The 22,341-nt window shown below is 29.4% G+C and overlaps 1 protein-coding gene across 3 annotated transcripts in view; it reads left to right on the top strand.

The window, feature by feature from the left end:
* LOC122498126 (dopamine D2-like receptor) overlaps positions 1-22,341 on the top strand; it is a 147,069-nt gene that overhangs the window by 65,758 nt on the left and 58,970 nt on the right. For all 3 annotated transcript variants that reach the window (XM_043605712.1, XM_043605711.1, XM_043605710.1), the window contains exons 2-3: positions 9,698-9,853; positions 12,638-13,547. In XM_043605712.1, coding sequence (XP_043461647.1) covers positions 12,915-13,547 — 633 coding nt within the window. In that variant the 5' untranslated portion in view covers positions 9,698-9,853; positions 12,638-12,914. The remainder of the gene's footprint in view (positions 1-9,697; positions 9,854-12,637; positions 13,548-22,341) is intronic.

Here is a 22,341-nt window from a genome sequence, read left to right as displayed (position 1 = left end):
TATAACATTGTAGTATAAAGTTTCCTTTTGATTCAATTATAAAATAAAAATAGATTTTAATATGTAAATATTCTCTTTAATTGTGAAAAAAATTTTATGTTTTAAAAACTTATTTTATGAACGTTGTTTTAGAACAAGGAAAACTGTTGAGCACCATTTCAAAGTTCTATAATAAATTATGAGAATATTTCGAATGAAAATAAATTCATTTTAATTTCAGTAAATTTTTTTAATAGAAAATTATGATGAATTCTCTTCTATTTCAATGTGATTGACTAAATTTAAATTTTTTAATTTTCGTTTCAATATCAAATTTACTGCGAAGAAGTCTCTTTTAAAGTTCTGTGGGAAGACGTCAATTAAGATGTCATGAGGAGATTTATGAGCAAAGGTGATTTGAGACTAGCCGCTCTACAGAAAACAAAGATCAAGTATCTATTTCAGCGATCCCATATAAATTAATAATAATTTTCTTCTTTAAGTTAAATAAATTTTTCCATCTGAAAGTGCATTAACAATATTGTTTATCAATTGCTAAAAGCATTCAATAGAAAATTCAACTTAATAAATAAATCTTTAAATGTTCGGAGTTTTTTACTGTTGAGTGCGAGAGTTTACTGAAAATTGCATAAAAGTTTACAATTAAATTTTTTTTTAATTTCTAAGTTCTTTTAAAACTTTTTTAAAATACTTATCACAAGATGAACTTTGACTTTGTTTGATAAAATTTTTTGTATTATATTCATGATTCATAGCACTACAAGCCTATTTGGCTAATTATTTGTTTTTGAAATAAAATAAAACTAAATTTCGATGTATAGACGATCTTTCCACTTCGTGACGTCCAAAACGTAAAGGACGCCTGTCGGTATGCTCGTTTACTTAACCACGTTGGATGCATAGATTTACTAGGACACAATCCTGTCGATAAACTCAAAATCTTATTCGTTTACATGCAAGACAGGTTTCAGTCTAATAGGCACTAGTTTCAAGACGTTTTATGTGAGACTACAACTGATCTTCAACTGGTCAGTATAGTTTCGGAGTAGTGTATAAATCAACAATAAAATAGGATCTCCAAACTATGTTCTACCCTCTGGTTAAATAATATTACTCTGACTTAATACGCCCTCAAGTTGTGTCTCTGGCTCTTCTCATCACTCTGGAATTGAGAGCCATTCGTGTTGTTAGATTATTGCGCTATTTAAGGCTGCATCCAACGAGCTTAAATAAAATAATAATTCAAATAAAGGCAAAAATTTATTTTTATTAAGGTGTTACGCCACTCTGAACGCATGAAAATCGGATGGTTTTTCAGGAATTTTTTTGACGAAACTATTTGAAGTAGTAATTTTTTACATTTATTGCTAATTTAATACATATATTAAGCTATATAAATTTAAAAAAATTGTTTTTAATTAAAAATAGCGGAGATATAAGCATTGTCATGGATCAGTTTTTCCAAAGCACTCCTTGATGGTGTACATGATTAGCATTTCAATTTTTGTCTGAAACAAGTAAACAAATATTATTCTTAAAAAGTGATAAATTTTGTCAACTTACTAATTAATCAGCAATTCCTGAGCCATAATACTCTTCTCCTAAAATGGAAAGAATGTTGAGCTCTTTTTAATTTTCTGGACTCCTTTGTTGTCTCCTGCGTCCTCAGGTTGGCGATGGATACTCGGCGTTAGTCAACTTCTTCGCACATTCGCTGTGCATTTGGTCCGATTTTTAAATTTAATACTTCTACTTTAATACTTTCTACCCGGGCACACAGTTTTTGACATTTTTATTTAATATTAACATTTATGTGTAAAACTCAACAATCTTTACTCTGTAGCTCGGAGACAAAGAATTACAAGTTTCGTAAGGTGCAAAAATACCTTTAGAAACGAGACTGAACATAATTTTCGTAATTATTGGGACATTGTCTTCGGAGACATCTCAAAATACTCGTTAGAATATATATAGACTTTGAAATTAATCAAGAAAAAAATTCAAAATTTTGAAAATTTCAGGGAGGCGTAACCTCTTAACTATTATTGGTAAGATGTGCTCTCGAACTCCTTCACAAGTTGAATTAATTAATTGGACTTTATGTGTGTGTTCTTTGTTTACATGATTGATAAACCCCTTTTCTAATTTAACAATTATAAATAAAAGGGGTCTGTCCGTCAACATCACGGGCGAGGAATTTCGTATTTTCGTAAGTCGTAACGCTCGAGTAATTGCAATCTTGTCTAGTAGAGGTGTTAATGTTTTCGTTCAGATATCTACACTCACCGTGTCTTACAACTGCAACGCAGCATCGACTAAATCCTGAGAGTTTCTAACCGTCTTGTCGAGATCGCTCATGTGAAAAACTCTGAACGTTATGTTTTATTTCGTTATATTTAAGTGTTTTTAATATTAATTTTTTAAATATGAAAATATATTATAATATTTATATTTTATTTAATTAATTATTGTTTTTCATTATTTTTTTCAATTTTATTTATTATTTTATCACATTTTTATTATTATTCGTCTAAGTACGCGACTAGCATTCAGCCACTTGGCGTTTTATAACACCTACGACTCGTTATGAATACTTAGCGCTCGTTCCAAAAAGGCAGCTAGTTTACACTTGTTACGCAATGTGCTATTATTTCACTACATTAAATAGTTAATTAAACTGTTTTTTTATAGGTCCTTTGTAGATTTTCTAGGTAGGATATAGGTTGAACAGCGTGACGTGCCAACATAGGTACTATAAAGAAATATAATATAGGACCTATTTAATAAAGGGGAAAATCAAGGTGAAATCTATAAAGAGTCATTACGCAATTTATAAAAAAATATTTTAAAAACACTTGATATTATTCATATTATTCATTTACCGTTAATATAGCTCCCAACTCCCAACATTTTCAGGGCCCGTATTTTTCTGAAAATTTGACCAGGGGAGAGGTAATCTACAGAAAACATTCTATCGAGTTCAAACGTCTTATTGACTCTCGAGTTATGAATGTATATTTGGATAGTCATCAGAACTGTACAAACATCTCGATATCAAAGCTCCATTTTGATATATCTGGATCGTAGCTTAAAACACCAGAGGCTAAAGCGTTCACCCACCCGAATACTGAACGTACTTAACGACGCTTAACCTCCGCGATTGCAAGCTTTTTTCTTAGAGTAAGAAGATAAAGCATTTATATCTAGAAACAATTTTCTAAGTTAATTTCTAAATTTATATTTTTCATTGTTTCATATAATTCGACTAACTTCGGACTAGATGGGACTATAATTACGGATTAAATATTATGAAGCGGAATTTTGCCACGCACAAGATTTTCTGAATTTTCTCTTGGTTTTAAAAAATGATCTATCAAAACGAAAATTGTTTCATAATTCTAAAAATAATTAATTAATTCACTGAAATTAAATAAATAAACCTGCCAGCTAGTCAGATCAACAATTGAAAATAAACTTGGAACATATTCTGACGCTTGTATCGCTTGTATTTTGTTATTTTTCATATTCATCGAGAAATGTTCATTTGGAAATTAGCAAATCCATCACCGTCTGTAGTTGGACAAAGACATCAACGGAAGTGCTTCCTGGTGCATATATTCGTATGTGATTCCTGAATATTCAAGAGCCACAGGAAAACGAAAATCACTTTTGTTTCGGTCTTGTCAAAACATTATCGGCGGACATTTTGAATTAAAGACCCTAAGTTAATCTGGTGACTATAGATAATAAGGCATTCTGTTTTATCGGCCAAAGATAATTATCTATCGCGGATAAGTGAAAATTGTAAAATATGTGTACGCCTGGGACTCATCATAGTGAAAACTAAAACGAAGAGTCAACCAAGAATTTGTAAAGAAAAATTCTTTATCGAGTTTTGATGTTTGAAGTAGTGTCTTGTAAAAAAATTGAAAAGCGATCAAAGTCAGATCAAAATCAAATCAATTTACGTAATCGATCCCCAGGGTAAAGTTTACTTAATTTTTTACTTTTTATGAATTTCGTCAAGGTGGTTAACTCGCTGCAATGACAAAAAAAATAAGATCGAAAATCACCTTGTTAGAAAATGGCATATATATTTTGTAAGATTTTTGAAAATTCATAAAACTGCCTTTATTGATGTACAGGTAAGCTCTCTAACTTTCAAAGGAGGCAATAAACATATCTATTCCTCCATTAAGATCATGTTATGCAGTGGTCACGTGCTCCATATACTTTACTATGGGAACACGTGACCACTGAATAATATGTCCTACAAGCTATAATAAAAAAACTATGTTAAACTTACATCAAACTCTACTAGTTTTTATTTTTTTGTGTAACTAACAAGTCTTTTTGAAAATAAATGATGAGGTGTTAAATTATTATTTCTTTTATCTTGGTCATTTATTGCACATTTACAATTAATTGCACGTCATAACGTTTCGGCTGATTTTCAGTCCTCTTCAGATTATCTAAAATAATAATTATAGTATGAAAGAACAATAAAATATACTTATGTTGACATATTTTCAGAACAGGATTAATTTTTGTTTACCTTATCACAGAAGTGAAATATGTTTTTTATATCGCTAGTCATTCGGATTAACATCCGTCGTCACTTGCCAATATATAAATAAGACATACATAATATAATAAATAAGATATACATGATACATACATTTAAAATTAAAAGTTAAAAGTAATAAAAATAATTGGCTGACTAGATAATATCACATGTTGTTTGAGCACATGTCATTTTTTGAGGTTAAGTTATGTTGTTATAAAGGCATGATTATTGAAAACATACTTGGAGTGCTAAATGACTGTGCAAAATATTTTTGAAAAATTATTTTTACTTGGTAAGATATTTGTAATTAAAAAATTGAAAATTAAAAAAGTACCTACTACTCGTATGTATAACCAAATTTTTTGGATGAAAACATAGTTATTTTAATTATTTGTAACAACTAAACTTAGGACTGGCAACATAATTATAGTTATTATTATTAGGCATAATTTTTAATGACAATAATTATTACAATTTTATACATAATTATTTTTACAATGCTGTGTTTAAAAAATTTAATTTTTCATTCATTATTATTATTAAATTAATCATAAATATAATAATAGTAATTATATTCATGGTAGGCTAAATAAAAGAAATGTTCTTATCAATTTTTCATGTTTTTAAAATATTATATTACGTGTAAATAATAAGCTATATCTGAACTATTACTATTGGCAAAAATAGAAAAAGTTATGCTCACGACCCACCGGTGGGTTGTAAACCGTTTAGGGCCACACTATCTCTTGCAATACCAACCCATGGGTAGTAAACCGTAAAGGGGTTAAACAATCACGACAAATAACATTTTATTAAAATTGCCATATTGTTATCTTTTTGATTCGTCGCTTGATTATGTTCGCCCTGTGGGAACTTTGACAGACAATGTTAAAGCAATATTTCCGGTCATTACTTTTTAGTAAAAGTGAATTGGTTATACTCGAAGGTCGTTAACAAGTTTTCATACAAGTTAATTTTAATTAATTGACCTTACAAAATTTATATTTCGAATTTTAATGTCGTGATGCGTCTTCTACTGTCACCAAAACGAGAATTAAATTAAATGGCCGTGTATACTGCGCCACGAACGCTTCGTTTTCATTATGGTGAGTTCCCGGCGTACTACATATTTTACAATTTTTCCAGTTTTCACTTATCCACGCTAGATAATTATCTTCGACCGATAAAACAGAACGCCATATTATCTATAGTCACCAACAATTCACTTAGGGTCTTTAACCAAAAATAATAATTAATTTTCGATTTCCTGGTACTGTTGACTATTCGGGAATCACATCCGAATATATATGCACTAGGAAGCACTTCCCGTGATGAACTCGACCAAGAATAATGCTAATGGATTTGCAGATTTTCAAATGAACGTTTCTCGATGAATATTAAAAACAATAAAATACGAACGGCAGAATAGGTTTCAAGTTTTGTTACAATTGTTGATCTGACGAGCTGACAGGTTTTATTCAATTCAATTTCAATGAATTAATTAATTCAATTTACAAGGTGTAAATTATTTTTATAAAACTGAGAATTCAAAATACTAATGTTGATTTTTATTTATTTTCAGTGCGTGGCAAAATTCCGCGTCACAATACATACTGGAATCATCGGGGTTGTTAACTGCATCTCATTGGTCTGAAATGGAGACGCAACGACAAAAATAAAACATTTAATCAAATCTAAAAAATACAAATTTAATCAAAACTGTTGCAAACTAAATGACAAAACGTGCAACTTCTTTACTTTGCTAGTGCTCTGAAAGCGAAACAAAAGCAACAATATCTGAATATTCATTCACTGTAAGGGAAGAATTCTTATTAAATATAATTTTCTAAATAATTAACATCTGTAATTGGAAATTTAAATTAACAAAAAAATCGTAGAAACATCAAGTGGAAAGTTAAACAAAGTCATAAAGAGGTGAACGTTAATTAATAATTAATAAATAAGCATGAAAAATAGAAAAATAATATAAGACTAATCGATTAAAGAATTTACGCAAGAGTACAATTTACGAAGTCTGGGAATGATGATAATGTTGCCCATCTTTTTTTATCTCTCTTCTTACCGTAGTACCATCCAAATATCGTATATTTCGTCGTGGTTTAGCTGTCTCTTGATTCTCTTATGTTCTCAATTGACTCGATTCGAACACGCTATGCTATGCTGTCTAGATTCTCATCAATAGCCGTTATCTATAGAATTTTTCCGTACTTGATATGTCAGCTTCCTTGATTTCTCATGTTCTGGTTGCTGAACTACAAGTACATAGATCCAATAAACGATTACTGCAAATCTCGATTCAAAGACTTAATCTAGTTAAACTATCGTTGGGAAACATACAAAAATTACAATCGAAATAAAAGTAAATGACTGTCTACTCCTTATTGTCAATCAGCGTCTACTTTTGCACTAATATTAAAAACTAATATTAATTTATATTAACAAATTTTTAACCCAACATAAAAATGTAAATTGATGATTGTTCCTTATCGACAAACAAAATCTATCGATTAGAGTAACTGCTCGTTCCTAATGGCCGTCCAAATCATCAGTAAATCAAACAAACCTAGATAGGTTGCATCTTACCGTTGGCCAAATCCCAATGTCAATTGATTTTCAGGCTAAAGCAAAATTAATCAGCAAGACATCAAATCTTAGACTGATCAGTGATACCAAATGGATTACGAGATTACTACATTTGAAGGGTGTCTTCCCGTCTCTAAATTAATGGGTACGAAAGATTTTCAAAACTAGAGTATGTTATAAATCAGTAAATTAACTTAATGAAACTTAATTTTAATTATATATACCAAAATATTCTATCCCTTTCTTTAATGAAAGTTTTTTAAATTTGCGAATAATTTACTTCTGTACTTTAAACTTGAACAAGAAGGAAAAAACTAAAATAGAACATCAAAACTGAAATTTGCTTTCAAATAGAATGTAAATTCACTACTCACAAAGTTTTAAAAAGTTTATCTCTATGCCACATAGAAAAGTGATTTTCAGTCGATTGTTACCAGAACTTAAACAGTAGCGAGTCTATAAGATATTGCAAGGAAATTTCAAAAGTTATTCATCGTAAAAAAAGAATATTTTCGATAATTGTGAAACTTGAGATTAATTTTTCCATGACGTTATTACTGATTAGAAATAAGAAAAGGCAAAGGACTCTTAATTTTTTTTTTATCGAATGAAAATCCACTACTCGAAAGTTAAATCAACAATCGAACTAAATAGAAATTTTTGCGAATTTCCATAGTTATTTCTATTTAATTTCATTTTCTGTATTGGAACTTCAACCACGAAGTTATTCAAATTATTAGTTAATCATGAGAAATTGAATAAATATATAGAATTTTCCAAGAAGCAAAAAGACAGACAATTGAATTAATAAAAATTTGTCAAGCATGTTAAAATACATGTTCTATTGGATTAAAACAGTTGTCTAGAAAATGAAAAGGCTAAGACAAAGTTTAACTATCATCAGCAATGGGGAAAGCTGTTTCAATAATAGCATTTTGCAAAATGGAGATAATGAAATAAACGCACCTAGGTAGCTATTCTGTGAAAAGCCAACTTTTTCAATTTGCATGAAAGGCGAGTCTTTTACTTTTTCACTCGAAGGCGATATGTGTTATATTCAAACCGTTTAGGTATTCAATGCATTTTCCAATAGACTGAGAAAATCTCTAAAATGTCTAGTAAAACATTTCTTTCTATGCTTTACAAAATCAGAATTTTTTATTTATTACGATTCTTCATTTATATACACACAGTTTATAACCTTCGAAAAGTTTAAATATTTAGATTGAGAATCCGACATTAGAAAAAGTAACCGCTTTACGAAGAAACTACTAAGTAATAAAATTTGAGAAATCCTGCAAAAAATTGTAAACTTTAACTTATATGATACTGATATATAAAAAGGACTTTGGATTCGTAATCAGGGAGCTTCATAAACCTTCAGACCCGAAAAATAGTACTGTATGGATTTTTGAGAAAACTTTTATAGATTCTTTCTAATATTTTTACAAGAGATTGAAATTCAAGGTAAGAAGCAACATATCTCATCGTTAATGATAGAATGTCCAAGTGCGCGTCCTGCCGGAAACACGTTCCGAAAGGCCCTTTCGACAAGGCTTTTAAAAAACGGGAATTCAATTTTTCTTTTCTGGCACTCCTTGTGATTAAAGTAGATAAAAAAAACGAAGAAATCCATATATTTGACTTTTTAAAATAATAATATTAAACCATTTTTCACAGTCCTCAAACTTCCTAAGTTTCTAGAAAGCAAAAAACATTCTTTCGTAAATTTAATGTAAAATCTACAAAAATCAATATTTTTGGCTGGACTGGACTCTTTCTCTTTAGAAAGGTTTGAAAAATGAAACCTAATTGTTTAATTAAAAAATGATTCATTTTTAATATTTTTTAAAATAATGAAAAAAAACCCATGAAAAGGTTCAACTTCTTTAGGCTACCCAGCCTTTGGTTTTGACTTTACGTACTCGATATTTACATGCGATAAAAGCTGATGTTTTTACCCTTCCAACAATATATTCACTTTACATTTAGTCAGGGTCAATTTATGATATTTTATTTATATTTTTTTATTATTTTGTCACTTTTCACTTTTTATCATCCCATATATTAAGAATGATGAAGAATATTTAAGAAAAAAACACGTGTTCGTCACTTTGTAATCTGTAATATTCTGTAATACTCTGTAATATTGATCATGTATAATACTCGCACTCGACCACGTGGAATAAATAAGAACCTCAAAACTGCGCGCGCACATAAATTTGAAATTATTTCAGCCAATAGCGACCGACATCATGTCATTTTCACAATCAATCACGACCGTCACTCTCAAACTCCAGCCAAAAAAATAGCTGTTTTTCTATTAAGGAAAAAGTGGAGTTGAGTTTAATGAATATCAGGGTCTAAAAAAGAAGATTCTTCATAAAAGAGAATCTTCATAAAATCTTGAAATTTATTCGATTTTTTGGAACTTTTGCCGAAATATATGTCAAATAACTAAAAAATTATTATCTACCCTATTATTTAAATCACTATTTAAAAACTAATGTGTAATTTTTATTTCAGACCAAAACTTAAAAGGGAACAATTGTGCAACACAAGGAAACAATAAACAAACTTTGGCCCGTCATCTCTGTGGACAAACAGATGTGGGTCTATATATGGTCTCAATATCCATCACCGTGCCCTTGTTCCTCTGCTCACAGGATAGAATTCTCACAGGTATATATATCTATGCACTAAGATAAAGGAACCAAGATGGGGATGATTTCTAATAGCAAAGTTGTTAAGATAGTAATCTTTGTTATTTAGCAAATTTAAGTTTGTAATTGTTTCTTAAATTTGTAAATAATTAAAATCGCAATCTTACTTTCATAACATTTCGTTCAAAAATTAGTTATTAGCTTGCAATGTAAAAGATAAATGTAACTTAATCTTATAGGTGGGGAATTTGACCTATAATTTCATTCAAATATCCCCTGGACGTCGTGGAAATATACATTTGTTTCTTGCGGTTTGGATGTTTTAAGGATATTTGCTACTAGAAAGCTCCATCTAGGTCACACTTAAATAATATTATTATGAAAGGAACAAAATGTTTTTTAGATAAATAATTTTGATTTAAGAAACTGGTTAAAAATTAAAAAATGTTTGTATTTGTATTGTAAATTGTATATTTGTATGATATCACAAAACAACTCGAAAACTTTTTTAATAACTTACTGTTAATAGTTAAAATTTGAATGAACACTGTAAAAACAAGTATCTCAATGTAAGACGTTTCATCCCCACTTTTGAAACATTTGAGGTGTTGTGTACCTTAAAATTATTGAGGTAAAACACCTCAAATGTTTCAAAAGTGGGGATGAAACGTCATACATTGAGACACTGTTTTTACAGTGAAGTTGGAATAAAATAAGCTTTTATATATACAAAGATTTCCTAGCAGAATTATTAGGCTGTTTCACTACACCGAGATATTTTGAGTTCGAGTATGACGTCAGATAGCTGGAGGGAAAACAAACAGACGACGCAATGTAATTCTTATGGGAGGAAAAAATTTGGATACTTCTTTTCAATGTTTTGCAGATTTAATAAATTTTAAATACTTTATATCTACATATATGGAATTCAAATAAATTCTATAAAATAATTGTAGTGGAATTAACACTTTACACTTCACAGGAACTTGAAAATATGCTGAAATATATGTTTTTAAGGTTAGGAACGTCTGTTTACCACTATTATCTCTATGTATAAAATAGTTGTAAACAATCGTTCCTAACCTCAAAAACATACATATTAGCATATTTTTTAAGTTCGTGTGAAGTGTTAATTTCACTACAATTATTTTACAGAATTCGTTTCAATTACATATATGTAGATAGAAAGTGTTTAAAATCTATTAAATTTGCAAAACATTGAAAAGAAAATGCCCAATTTGTTTCTCCCATAAGAATTGCATTGCGTCGTCTGTTTGTTTTCCCTCCAGCAATCTGACGTCACACCTGAAATCGACTCTGACGTCACAACTGAAAAAGACTAATTGATGAAAAATTAATTAAATTTATTGTAAACAAGTATAACAATTGAAAATGCTCTGCTTAGAAGTTTCTAGCTCAAAAATATTAAATTTATATAAATTGTATAATAATATTATAATTGTCTTGAATAATTACATTTTCAATTTCATTTAAAACCATCTGCAGGTTATAGGTAAACATATACTTCTAATAACATTCAATTAAATGTGATCTCTTTATATGCCCTAATAGCACAACATTTGATCTCAATATTGTGTCAATATTGCGTGATAATATTACCCGACAATATTGAATTATTATTGACTTGCAATATTAAGGCAACATTGACTCGCAATATTATATTCCCACAGGGCGGACATAATCAATGTGTTAATAATTCCGCACGTTTATTTTAATTAACGGTTGGTGAATTAAACTTATTCAGAAAAAAGATAATAAATATTTTTGATGTTTTTACGATTAAAATAGAACGGATAAACGCGACTGCACTCACAAAACAATTCATAGTTAATAAATTACTTCGATCTACCAACTTTTTATTTCAGATATTTAACCCTTGATATATACAGTTTAAAGTTGTAAAAAATTTTACGACAGACATTCAGAACACAATTAATTATTCATTTGTTTAATATTAACAATTATATTTTACAAATTTACAATATAAAATATTTTCTTCAACAATGAAATAATTTTTATATCCGTTCTATAAAATAATTGTTCGCAATTATAATTGCGCAAAAAATTTTCATTAAAATCTGACAATTCATTCCTGAGAAATAAAAGTTTAAAAAAATTTTAAATTAAAATTAAATTGTTTATAAAAAATAAATGAATATTTCAAAATAAAACTTAGTTACTATTTGAGTCTCTATTATTTTTTTATTTTTATAAAGTTTTACATTATTTTCTATTAAAGATTAGATATATACTTTGAGATCATCATTAATACAATACAGAGCATATTTTTAACTTTATTTGAAATATTTTATCACTTTATTTCTAAAATAAAATAGGTACATGTTTGCCCGACTTCTGGTTCCGACTGAACTAACTAACACTTACCCTAATTCACGACTAGTCAAAGGATTATTGTAAATGCATATGTATGCAAATATTTGATTTTGTAATCGGTTATAATTTTTAAGATCATCTTGAGTTTTGTAGATCTTCGCCTCTTTTTTGTTAAGTTTACGAAATTCCGTTTTACTCCCATGAGAGCATTTGCAATTCCGTTTGAGGGTCTAAATTTAATTTATTGAACTAATTCTCCATATGATGAACCACGAGTAGTTAGGAAAGTAATATATTTAAAGAAGTACATAGTACATTATCAAGAAGTACTTTTTAATGTTTTGTAATTTAACAATTATTGGAATTAGACTTTAAAACCAACCTAATGTAAATCCTATTTTATATTATTAAAACCATTAAAATGCTCTTATCACATTTCTTGTTTCAGGAATCAATGCGACTGCAAGAGAATAAAACGCACTGTTCCTATTTCTAATGGCCGTAATTCTTAATGCTGAGATTGACGCCCCAAAGACGATCAGAGCATTAACGAAAAGAATGGAGAAAGTCAAGAGAAGGAAAACGATTAAATATATAGTCACAAAAGAAAGTATAAGGAATCGAAGGAATATAAATGATAGGTAAATATATGAAAACATCACGGTGGGAAGGTGCTAAGATTTCTTGATTGGTGACAGCGAAGTAAAAAGCTAAGAAAGATAAAGATGACAGCAAACAGAATGGAAGCTTTAAAGGAAGTATTCCATCGGTCTCTGGCGAAAAATATCAGCATCTCTAATGACTTTTTGTATCTGGATGATCCACCGGGATTCGCGGGTGGTGGACGACATAGAATTGTCAGTGACGAAATAAATTTTAATTTTTTTCGCAATGACTCGATCGACTTGAATTTTCAAATCAAATGGTTAAACGAACCAGATGAAGAATCTGTAACACCAATGTTTAAGAAGATCCCACCCTTAGAGAAACCGACAATGGCAACAACTGCTGAAAATTTGACAATCGTATCCGATTTATTTGTGTTTGATGACATCAATGAGTACATCAGAAAGTTTAATTTAAGCTGGAATTTGTCGTATTATGGAGGTACAAGCTATAATTTTAGTAACTGCATAAATAGTACGTCAAGTGACTGGGATAAAGAGGAAGTGAATAATTGGTGGGCTTTGATATTAGTGGTGGTACCATGTCTCACACTTTTTGGAAATGTTCTCGTTATTTTAGCTGTTGTGAGGGAGAAAGCTCTCCAGACAGTTACCAATTACTTCATCGTCAGTTTAGCTTTAGCTGATCTTCTTGTAGCAGTTCTCGTCATGCCATTCGCTGTTTACGTCTTGGTGAGTAACACTTGTTCATATAAATAATATTTCTAAATGAATTTTATTTTATAAATTCAAAATTCCGTATGAATCATTTAAACATTCTAGTAGTTGTACATTTATTTACAATGTTTTAATATTCATCACTTGATAACAGTTTGAATAGAATGTACAAAATTTAATAAATACACATTCATTTATTATATGGAAAAAAATTTTTCACTATCCGCGTCAAAAAAGAACTCTATGTACAATGAATTCTTAAATCGTAAAATCGTAGAATTGTAAATGGAAGAAATGAGAAAGAAATGAATAGAATAAATATAAATGTAAAATGGTTTAGAATTTCATAAAATCAATTTCATTGCAATCGTGTAAATCGATTTCAATGTCTAAAGTTTACATATATAAGTTAATTTATACATTATTCAAATTTAAAACAAAATTAAAGTCGAAGAGGGTCTTTCAATCTTTATAAAACCAGGTTTATACGCTGTAGTATTTTACATTAAATTAAAAACTATTTGCAAAAAACGTACCATATGGTACGTTTGGCATATGGTTTGCATTGCATTAATTTCCAATGTTTCATTTTAAAACCTAATTATAATAAAAGGTATAATTTGTAGGTTTCTACGGTATTGAAAATCCATAACCGGTTTTTGGTTTTTGAAAAAACCGGTTCTTGAGGTTTTATCCGAAAATATCTACAAACAAGCAGGTGACAAAGCTCTTCTGATAAGGTCTTCGGAAAAAGACGATTTGCGGTGTTCACAGTATCTCAGCGGGAAATTATCTGAAATTAAAGAGCTTTGAAAATTTATCGAAGTATTGTATAATTGTTCCAAGAAACTAATAATTAATCCAAGTAATTCACCCCTTTGAGGATAAAAGTTTTTGTAAATGATTAAAAAATCTACAAATTCCAATTGCTTATAAATTATTAGGTAATGAAGAATGAAAAAAATCATTTTCACTGTGTAACAAATGTGAGACCATGAAAATAGTGAATTGGCTCGTCAGAGCAGGATTTGTGTGGAATATGCAATACATCGAAATAAAGACGAAATTTACAATAATCAAATATTAAGTGCAACAAAATGATAAAACGACAGGAAACGTTTACGGTCACCGGAAGGCGGAAAAACGTGATGATAATAGTAATAATAATAAAACGCGATAAATCCTGTGACTGTAGCGTAAATAAAATACGAATTTTAAACCGGAAAGAACTACAAATATTCTTAATAAAAAAAAATTTAGTAATAACGGTTCAAAAATGAGGGCGAACATTAAATTTCAGTTTTCTCCCACTTTGCATTTATCATTTGCTTCTTATGCACAATATTATGTTCATGTGCATGCAATAGAATCCTATGCAAGAAAACTTAAACCATCTTGTACACGATTTTTGTATTGTTATCATAATTATAGAATATTTATTTCACAAACATCATTCATAAAGTCGTGGCGCGAGAAAACTTTAACTTTCAGGAAATTATCGATGTAATAAATAAATTCTGGAGAACAGACATGGATCATCATGAATCAGACTTGGCATTGAGATAGGTGCAAATTGGCTAGTAATTCAATAATTGCTTCATCCTGGGTAATTTTATGCAAATCAGATTGCGAATCCGGCGAGAAATCAAATACACTGACAAACGTGAAAATAAATTAATGACTACAGCTTTAATTAATACAACATATAGATAATTGGGAATGTAATGTTGTTTTATTGTATACACTTACTGATTACGGTTAAAAGAAATTAAAGTATTTATTTTAATGTAGTCAATTCATCTTGAAACAATTCGACCACAATATTACCTCAATAAATATTACAAATTAATATCAATATTTATTATATAAATATTGTATTATTTTAATTGACAGCCAGTTTCACATCAACTTTAGGTATATAAAATTTTTCCACAAGTTGAAAGCACTGAACAACTAAAATTATTAGTATTTAAATTGAATTGTATCTCTTTTACAATAATTATAATATTTAATAATATTGTGGGGACAATTTCGCGCTCAATATAACTACAGGGCGGATATAATCAATGTTGAGGTAATACTGACACGATATTCTATTCAAATGTTGTGCTAATTGGATATGAAAATTAATTTGAAAAATGATTTTTTGAAAATAGCCAAGATTCCATTAAAATTTTTCAAAACGTTAAAAATATTAATAATAAATAATAATAAACAAAATAACTGCCCTAGAACGGAAAAAGACACCAAAACGACATTTATGTAAAAAATAAATAAATCATTTACCCTCACAGCACCGGGATATTCAAGATATCCCAGAGACGTCCTGGGGATATCGATTTGTTTTCGGAAGTTTGGATATCTCTGGGATATCCTAGGGACGTCCATGGATATCCAGAGGATATTCCAGGGATATCCAAACTTCCGAAAACAAATCGATATCCCCAGGACGTCTCTGGAATATCCTGAATATCCCGATGCTGTGAGGGTAAAAATTAAAAGCTAGGCTAGCTGTGTATTGTTAAATAATCGATTTTTTATTGCAAAATTAGAAAAAGAACATGTTATTTGCCCTAGTAAGAATGTTTTTCTTCATGAAAAATGGACTCTAAATGAAGTTTTTGAAGCAAATGTTTTTTCTCAAATATCTCCGTTCGACCTACTTATCACTTATGTGTTATAAAGTTGTTTTTACTTTTATTTATGTTTAAATAATTATTTTAAGACTTTTAAACAATTTAAATATATTTATTTTGAGATTTTAATCCTATTTTTAATTTTTATTTAACCAAAATCAATAACTATTTGACAATAGGTTAGGAATGAACGTTATATACACTTTGAATTCAATCATTTTAAATTAAGAGAAAATATTTTATTTTTAGCGCCAGGACATTTTACTCGAAAATATCCAAAAGATTAATTTATTTAATTTTTAAAACATTTGACAGACAAGTTCAAAAATTGTTAGAAAAAATGGAAAAATTCTTCACAAACCGCGGAGAGAGGTTAGGGTAAAGAGATTAACACAATAATTATATTTATTACACATTTATTATATTTATTAATTTAGATTTATTACAATTAAAATTTGATTCAATTTAATTTACTTTAAATTCCACTATTAATTTAACAATTTATTTATTCGACAGAAGGCCGAATGTAAATTGTAAAATTTAAATACCGCATGAAAATGCGATGACAAGCATCATTCTCGACCACGAACGCGTCGCTACATGCGCGCTTCGTTTTCTTCAGGTGAGTCCCAGGCGTACTATTATTTTTACAATTTTTCAGTTTTCACCTATCCGCGATAAATAAATATCTTTCGCCGATAAAACAGAATGCCTTATTATCTATAGTCACCAGCAATTCACATAAACAAAACAACGAATAATTTTCGTCTTCCTGGTGCTTTTGAATATTCGGGAATCACATCCAATATATGCAACAGTAAGCACTTCCCCTGATGACTTCGACCAATTGGATAAGTGATGGTGGATTTGCAAATTTCCAAATGAACATTTCTCGATGAATATTATGAAAAATAATAAAATACGAGCGGCAGAATATGTTTCTAGTTTTATTACAATTGTTGACCTGACAGGTTTTATTTAATTCAATTTCAATAAATTTTATAATTAAATTTACAATGTATAGCTATTTATTTTTATAAAATTAAGAATTCAAAATACTAATGTTAATTTTTATTTATTTAAAAAAAGAAATGATTCTCGTTTTAATGGATCGCTTTTCAAAACAAGAGAAAATTAAGAAAATTTTGTGGCTGGCAAAAAATGTCGCGTCAAGTGTCTTTTTTCGTTTGTATAGGGCAATGCAGAAATGCTGTGGAAACTATTAGTTTTGTTGGAAACTTCGTTAACATGTAGAAAAACGGGATACAATATCGCTCTAAAATAAAAAACTGTTGCATCGATCTGAACTGTTGCTGAAAATTGTATAGCTTATTCTATACATATGTTCCACTATCGTCTGTACCAAAATGATAATTTTTAAAGCAATATACATTGGAAAAACAATGCCAAATATTAAAAGTTATTTATCTTTTAGATGCTCTGAACTTGAGATATCATGTCAGCGAATCATTAGTTATACATAGTTTCATCATATGTTAGTTTTAGGCGACCATGAAAGCAAGATAATTTATACGAAACAAAAAATCAAAAATTTTTTTTAATGTAAAACCTCTTCAATGAAATTGGACAAAATCCAATTTTAAAAATGACTCATTTAAAGAACATTTAATTTCTCCGTTCTTCTCTAAAATTTTAGGTCGTTGTTCCTAATCAGAAGAGTAAGGTTTTGCAGCAAACATAATCTTAAAATTTATGTTTAGATGTAATGAATAGGAAAAGAAAATTATTAAATTAAACAAAGGGGTTGGCGCGCAGGAGGGCGTAGCCCTCAGGCACATATATATTCATACGTACACATATGGGACGTTTCACGTCAATTTGTCTAGTACTCTGACCAAAATTCTACGCAATAAAAATAGATGTTCTGTATATTACAATACACGTTAACTAATTATCTTTTTTATTAAAAAGTGGCGGAATATAAAATTGAAAATGGTATAATTACTATGTCACTTGTAACAAACGCTGAATTCGAAAAACGGGAAATAAAACTTACTTTTTAAAATTTTTTTGCAAAAATGTTTAATTTCTACCTATTTCAATTTTTTTGAGGTTGTTGATATCGAAGGGACGCATGATTATTCCCCAAATATCATTTTTCCAAAATGTCATTTTACCAAACTGCACTTTTGCGAATAGTCATTTTTGCGAAAAGCCATTTTTGCGAAATGTCATTTTTACGAATAGTCATTTTTGCGAAAAGTAATTTTTGCGAAAAGTCATTTTTACGAATTTTCATTTTTGCGAATTGTCATTTTTGCGAATCGCCATTTTTACGAATTGTCACTTTTGCGAATCGACATTTTTACGAATCGCCATTTTTACGAATTGTCACTTTTGCGAATCGACATTTTTACGAATTGTCACTTTTCCGAAAAGTCATTTTTGTAAATTGTCATTTTTGCGAAAAATACAATAGTGAATCTATATATACCTACAAGTTTACTATTGTATTTTTCGCAAAAATAACAATTCGCAAAAATGACTTTTCGGAAAAGTGACAATTCGTAAAAATGGCGATTCGCAAAAATGACAATTCGCATAAATGACATTTCTCAAAAATGCAATTTCGCAAAAATGACAATTCGCAAAAATAGCTTTTCCCAAAAATGACAATTCGCAAAAACGACAATTCGTAAAAATTACTTTTCGCAAAAATGGCTATTCGCAAAAATAACATTTCTTAAAAATGTCGATTCGCAAAAGTGACAATTCGTAAAAATGGCGATTCGTAAAAATGTCGATTTGCAAAAGTGACAATTCGTAAAAATAGCGATTCGAAAAAATGACAATTCGCAAAAATAAAAATTCGTAGAAATGACTTTTCGCAAAAATTACTTTTCGCAAAAATGACTATTCGTAAAAATGACATTTCGCAAAAATGCGGCTTTTCGTAAAAATGACTATTCGCAAAAGTGCAGTTCGGTAAAATGACATTTCGGATAAATGACATTTGGGGAATAATAATGCGTCCCGATATCGAATCTGAAGTCCGATTTTCAAAATTTAAAATTGTGAATCCAATATGACGGACGAATTTTTTTTAAATTCGTTAAATTTCTCGGAGGTTTTCGATTCGACCGATTAATATAAATTTGTAACGTACATCCTAATCAGTATAAGTGAATCTTAATATTGCATAACTGCAGGAGGTTGAGTTACATTTAAGTACCTGGATATATGCAACTATGCTTAATAGGATATGATATTAACATGTGAAATAGGATTTTGAACACTAATTATAAAATTACAATTGATTGTCTGACGACATAAATGATTATAATAATGATTATTTAATAATCATGATTGTGATAGATATGCCAATAAGTTCACAGAAAAACAAATGTGGGTCAATTATTAATTGCACTCGAAAAAGTGGGAACGTTTTTTATTTTTTTTTAAACTCGATTCAAATCTGTCGTTAGATTTTCTCCAACACATTAAATTTCAAAATGGCGGATCCAATATGGCGATCAAAAATTGAAAATCAATAGCATTTACTTGAAACATGTTACTCGGGGGTTTTCGGGATCGTTGATTGCGAATATGAAGTCAGATTTTAAAAATCTTAAGTGGCGGATCCAATATGGCGGTGAAAAAAATTAAAAAATCAATTTAATTAGCCTGAAACTTGTTACTGGGGGTTTTTTGGGGTCGCTGATGACATATATGAAGTTTAAATTTAACATCCTGATACTATTTGATCTAACAGTGACATACTGATTTTTATTTTTAATAGAGAATGTCGACAATGTCCCTTTTACTTTACAGTAATTTAAAAATTGTGCTATACAGAATATTAAAATAGTTAACATATTTTAAACTTTATATTATAAAATTATTATCAAAAATATTGTTGAAAATTCTATATCAGAGCAAGCCGAATATGACTAAATACAAATGAAGCTACTATTGAATTCAGCAAGCTATGAAAATAAAAGGACTTTTTATTATTATTGGCATCATATCGATGTTTCAAGAGTTTCACTTTTGACACATGTTGAGTTTCACTCGACACTCGTCAAATTCTGACGATGTTTGCGTTTCAAGTTGTTGCGCTCGAGAGAAATAATATAGAATAGGATGGGATTTTCATCATAATTTAGTAGACTAAGTTTTTTCGTAGATTATTTTGTCGCTCTTTCAGTGTTTCACTCTTATTTTTCGTTTACAATAGTTGAATAAAAACTTTGTTTTTGACTATAGTTTATTATTTACAAAGAATTCCACCTCGTCGTATATTACTTAATTTAACCCTAAACAAAACAACTGGGGTAATAAAGTACCCCCGAAGAAAATGCTAAATACGATATTTTTTGCAAATTTTGTGTTTTCTGACTTGGGTTTTGTAACTTTTGGATGTTGGGGTACTTTTGTACTCCAAAAATCCCCCGAGTAACAAGTTTCAAGTAAATCTTATTGATTTTATTTGTCCGCCATATTGGATCCGCCATTTTGAATTTTGACATTTTTACTTCAGATTCGAATTCAACGACCCAAAAAACCCCCGAGTAACATGTTTCAATTAATCTTAATAATTTTTAATTATTTCGTCCGCCATATTGGATCCACCATTTTGAATTTTGCAATTTTGAGTAATGTGTATTAGTTTCAAAGTTATGATGACTTTAATGCATTTGTGGTACCGCGTATGTGTACCACTGAGCGTTAAAGGGTTAAATGGTATTAGAGAAGAAAAAGTTAGCGTCAAAAAAGAATTATAAGAACGACTCAAATATAAATAATTGTCCATATTTATTATAAAAGTTTAGGTACACATAAATCAAATTTATTATATTAATGTCCTTATGTTCATGTGTATCACACTTTTAATTGCCTCTTAACGTCTCGTATTTTTGCTGAGACGTATGTCCCCAAAAGTCTCATTCTCAATTGCCTCTTCACTCCAGTAACTTTGTTGCATTAAAGTTTTTCGCAAAGTAAATCTGTGGAATATAATATTATTTCTTTTTAGTATTATTAAGGCGAAACTGAAAATCCCTTTAAGGATTCCTTAAAGTTGACTTATGTAGGTTTCTACATATCGTTAAAGAAAACTTATAGGTGTCTCCTTCAGGAATTGAAACAAGCTGCCTTGAAGATTACTTACCAGGATTCTTCGTACGCTTCTGCGTAGAAACCTATAAAACAGGCAGTATAGGATTCGTTACATAAAATCCGACTACGTATATACATATGTATAAGTTTCTTCCTTCCTATATATTCTTATGTCACGTCTTCGAGAAAATTGGGGTACAATCCCCTAAAATATAGTTTTTTTGGATTTAAAAAAAATATTGAGATAAATCTAGATGTATTGCAAACTGGGTTTCACTAATATCGAAAATTAATGTCTGAATCTATGAGTTTTCAAGCATTGTATGTTCACACAAATGCTTTAAGGCTCTACTACCTACTTGACGGCGTAACTTGATGTATGAACCTATACGTCAAGAACTAACAACATTTTGACCGATGTGTCACGACTTTTTAGAAGACCGTCAAACCGGAAGGATAACATTAAAGCATCAGAGTGTAATATTTATTTATTTACACGGGTGGTTTCCTTTCGTACAAAAGTACTTATAATATAAAGATATAATAATAGAAATGCTGACATTAAATTTACGTAGAATTAAAAATTCGGTTTCTTTAGTTATTGATAAAAGTAGTCAAAGGTACACCGTAGAAATCAATAATATTATGAAACTCGTTAGCCTCTCTGGTCAATCTAGCGATCACCGAATTTAACATGTGATTAGTTCTATGTATTAACTGCTTGAGTGGAGTCGGATTTCCGGAAGGCTTGAATGGTACAGTAAAATTTAACAAAGATATAATAAAGGTGAGCAATTTATAATACCATTAATTGTTTTGTACAAAAAAAGGAGTCTGAAAATAAAAGTCTATTGCTTAAAAGTGGGATACCCAAAATCCGCCTTAAGTCAGTATATATTATAGTCATGACTATATTTATCAAACGATATCTCTGCCTGTCTTGAAACAAAAAGCTTAAATTTTTTCTGTATTCTTTCCAATTTGGTCTTTTTTAATTTTACAAGTGATTAAAGGTTTTTCTAACAATTAGGTTGGAGTAAATGTTATGTTATTAAAAATTTGCGATAACAGTGGAATTAGAATATTCTTGTTAA

Source organism: Leptopilina heterotoma, unplaced genomic scaffold (genome assembly GCF_015476425.1).
Source record: "Leptopilina heterotoma isolate Lh14 unplaced genomic scaffold, ASM1547642v1 Lhet_142, whole genome shotgun sequence".
NCBI lineage: Eukaryota > Metazoa > Arthropoda > Insecta > Hymenoptera > Figitidae > Leptopilina > Leptopilina heterotoma.
This window is presented reverse-complemented; position numbering and strand designations above follow the sequence as displayed.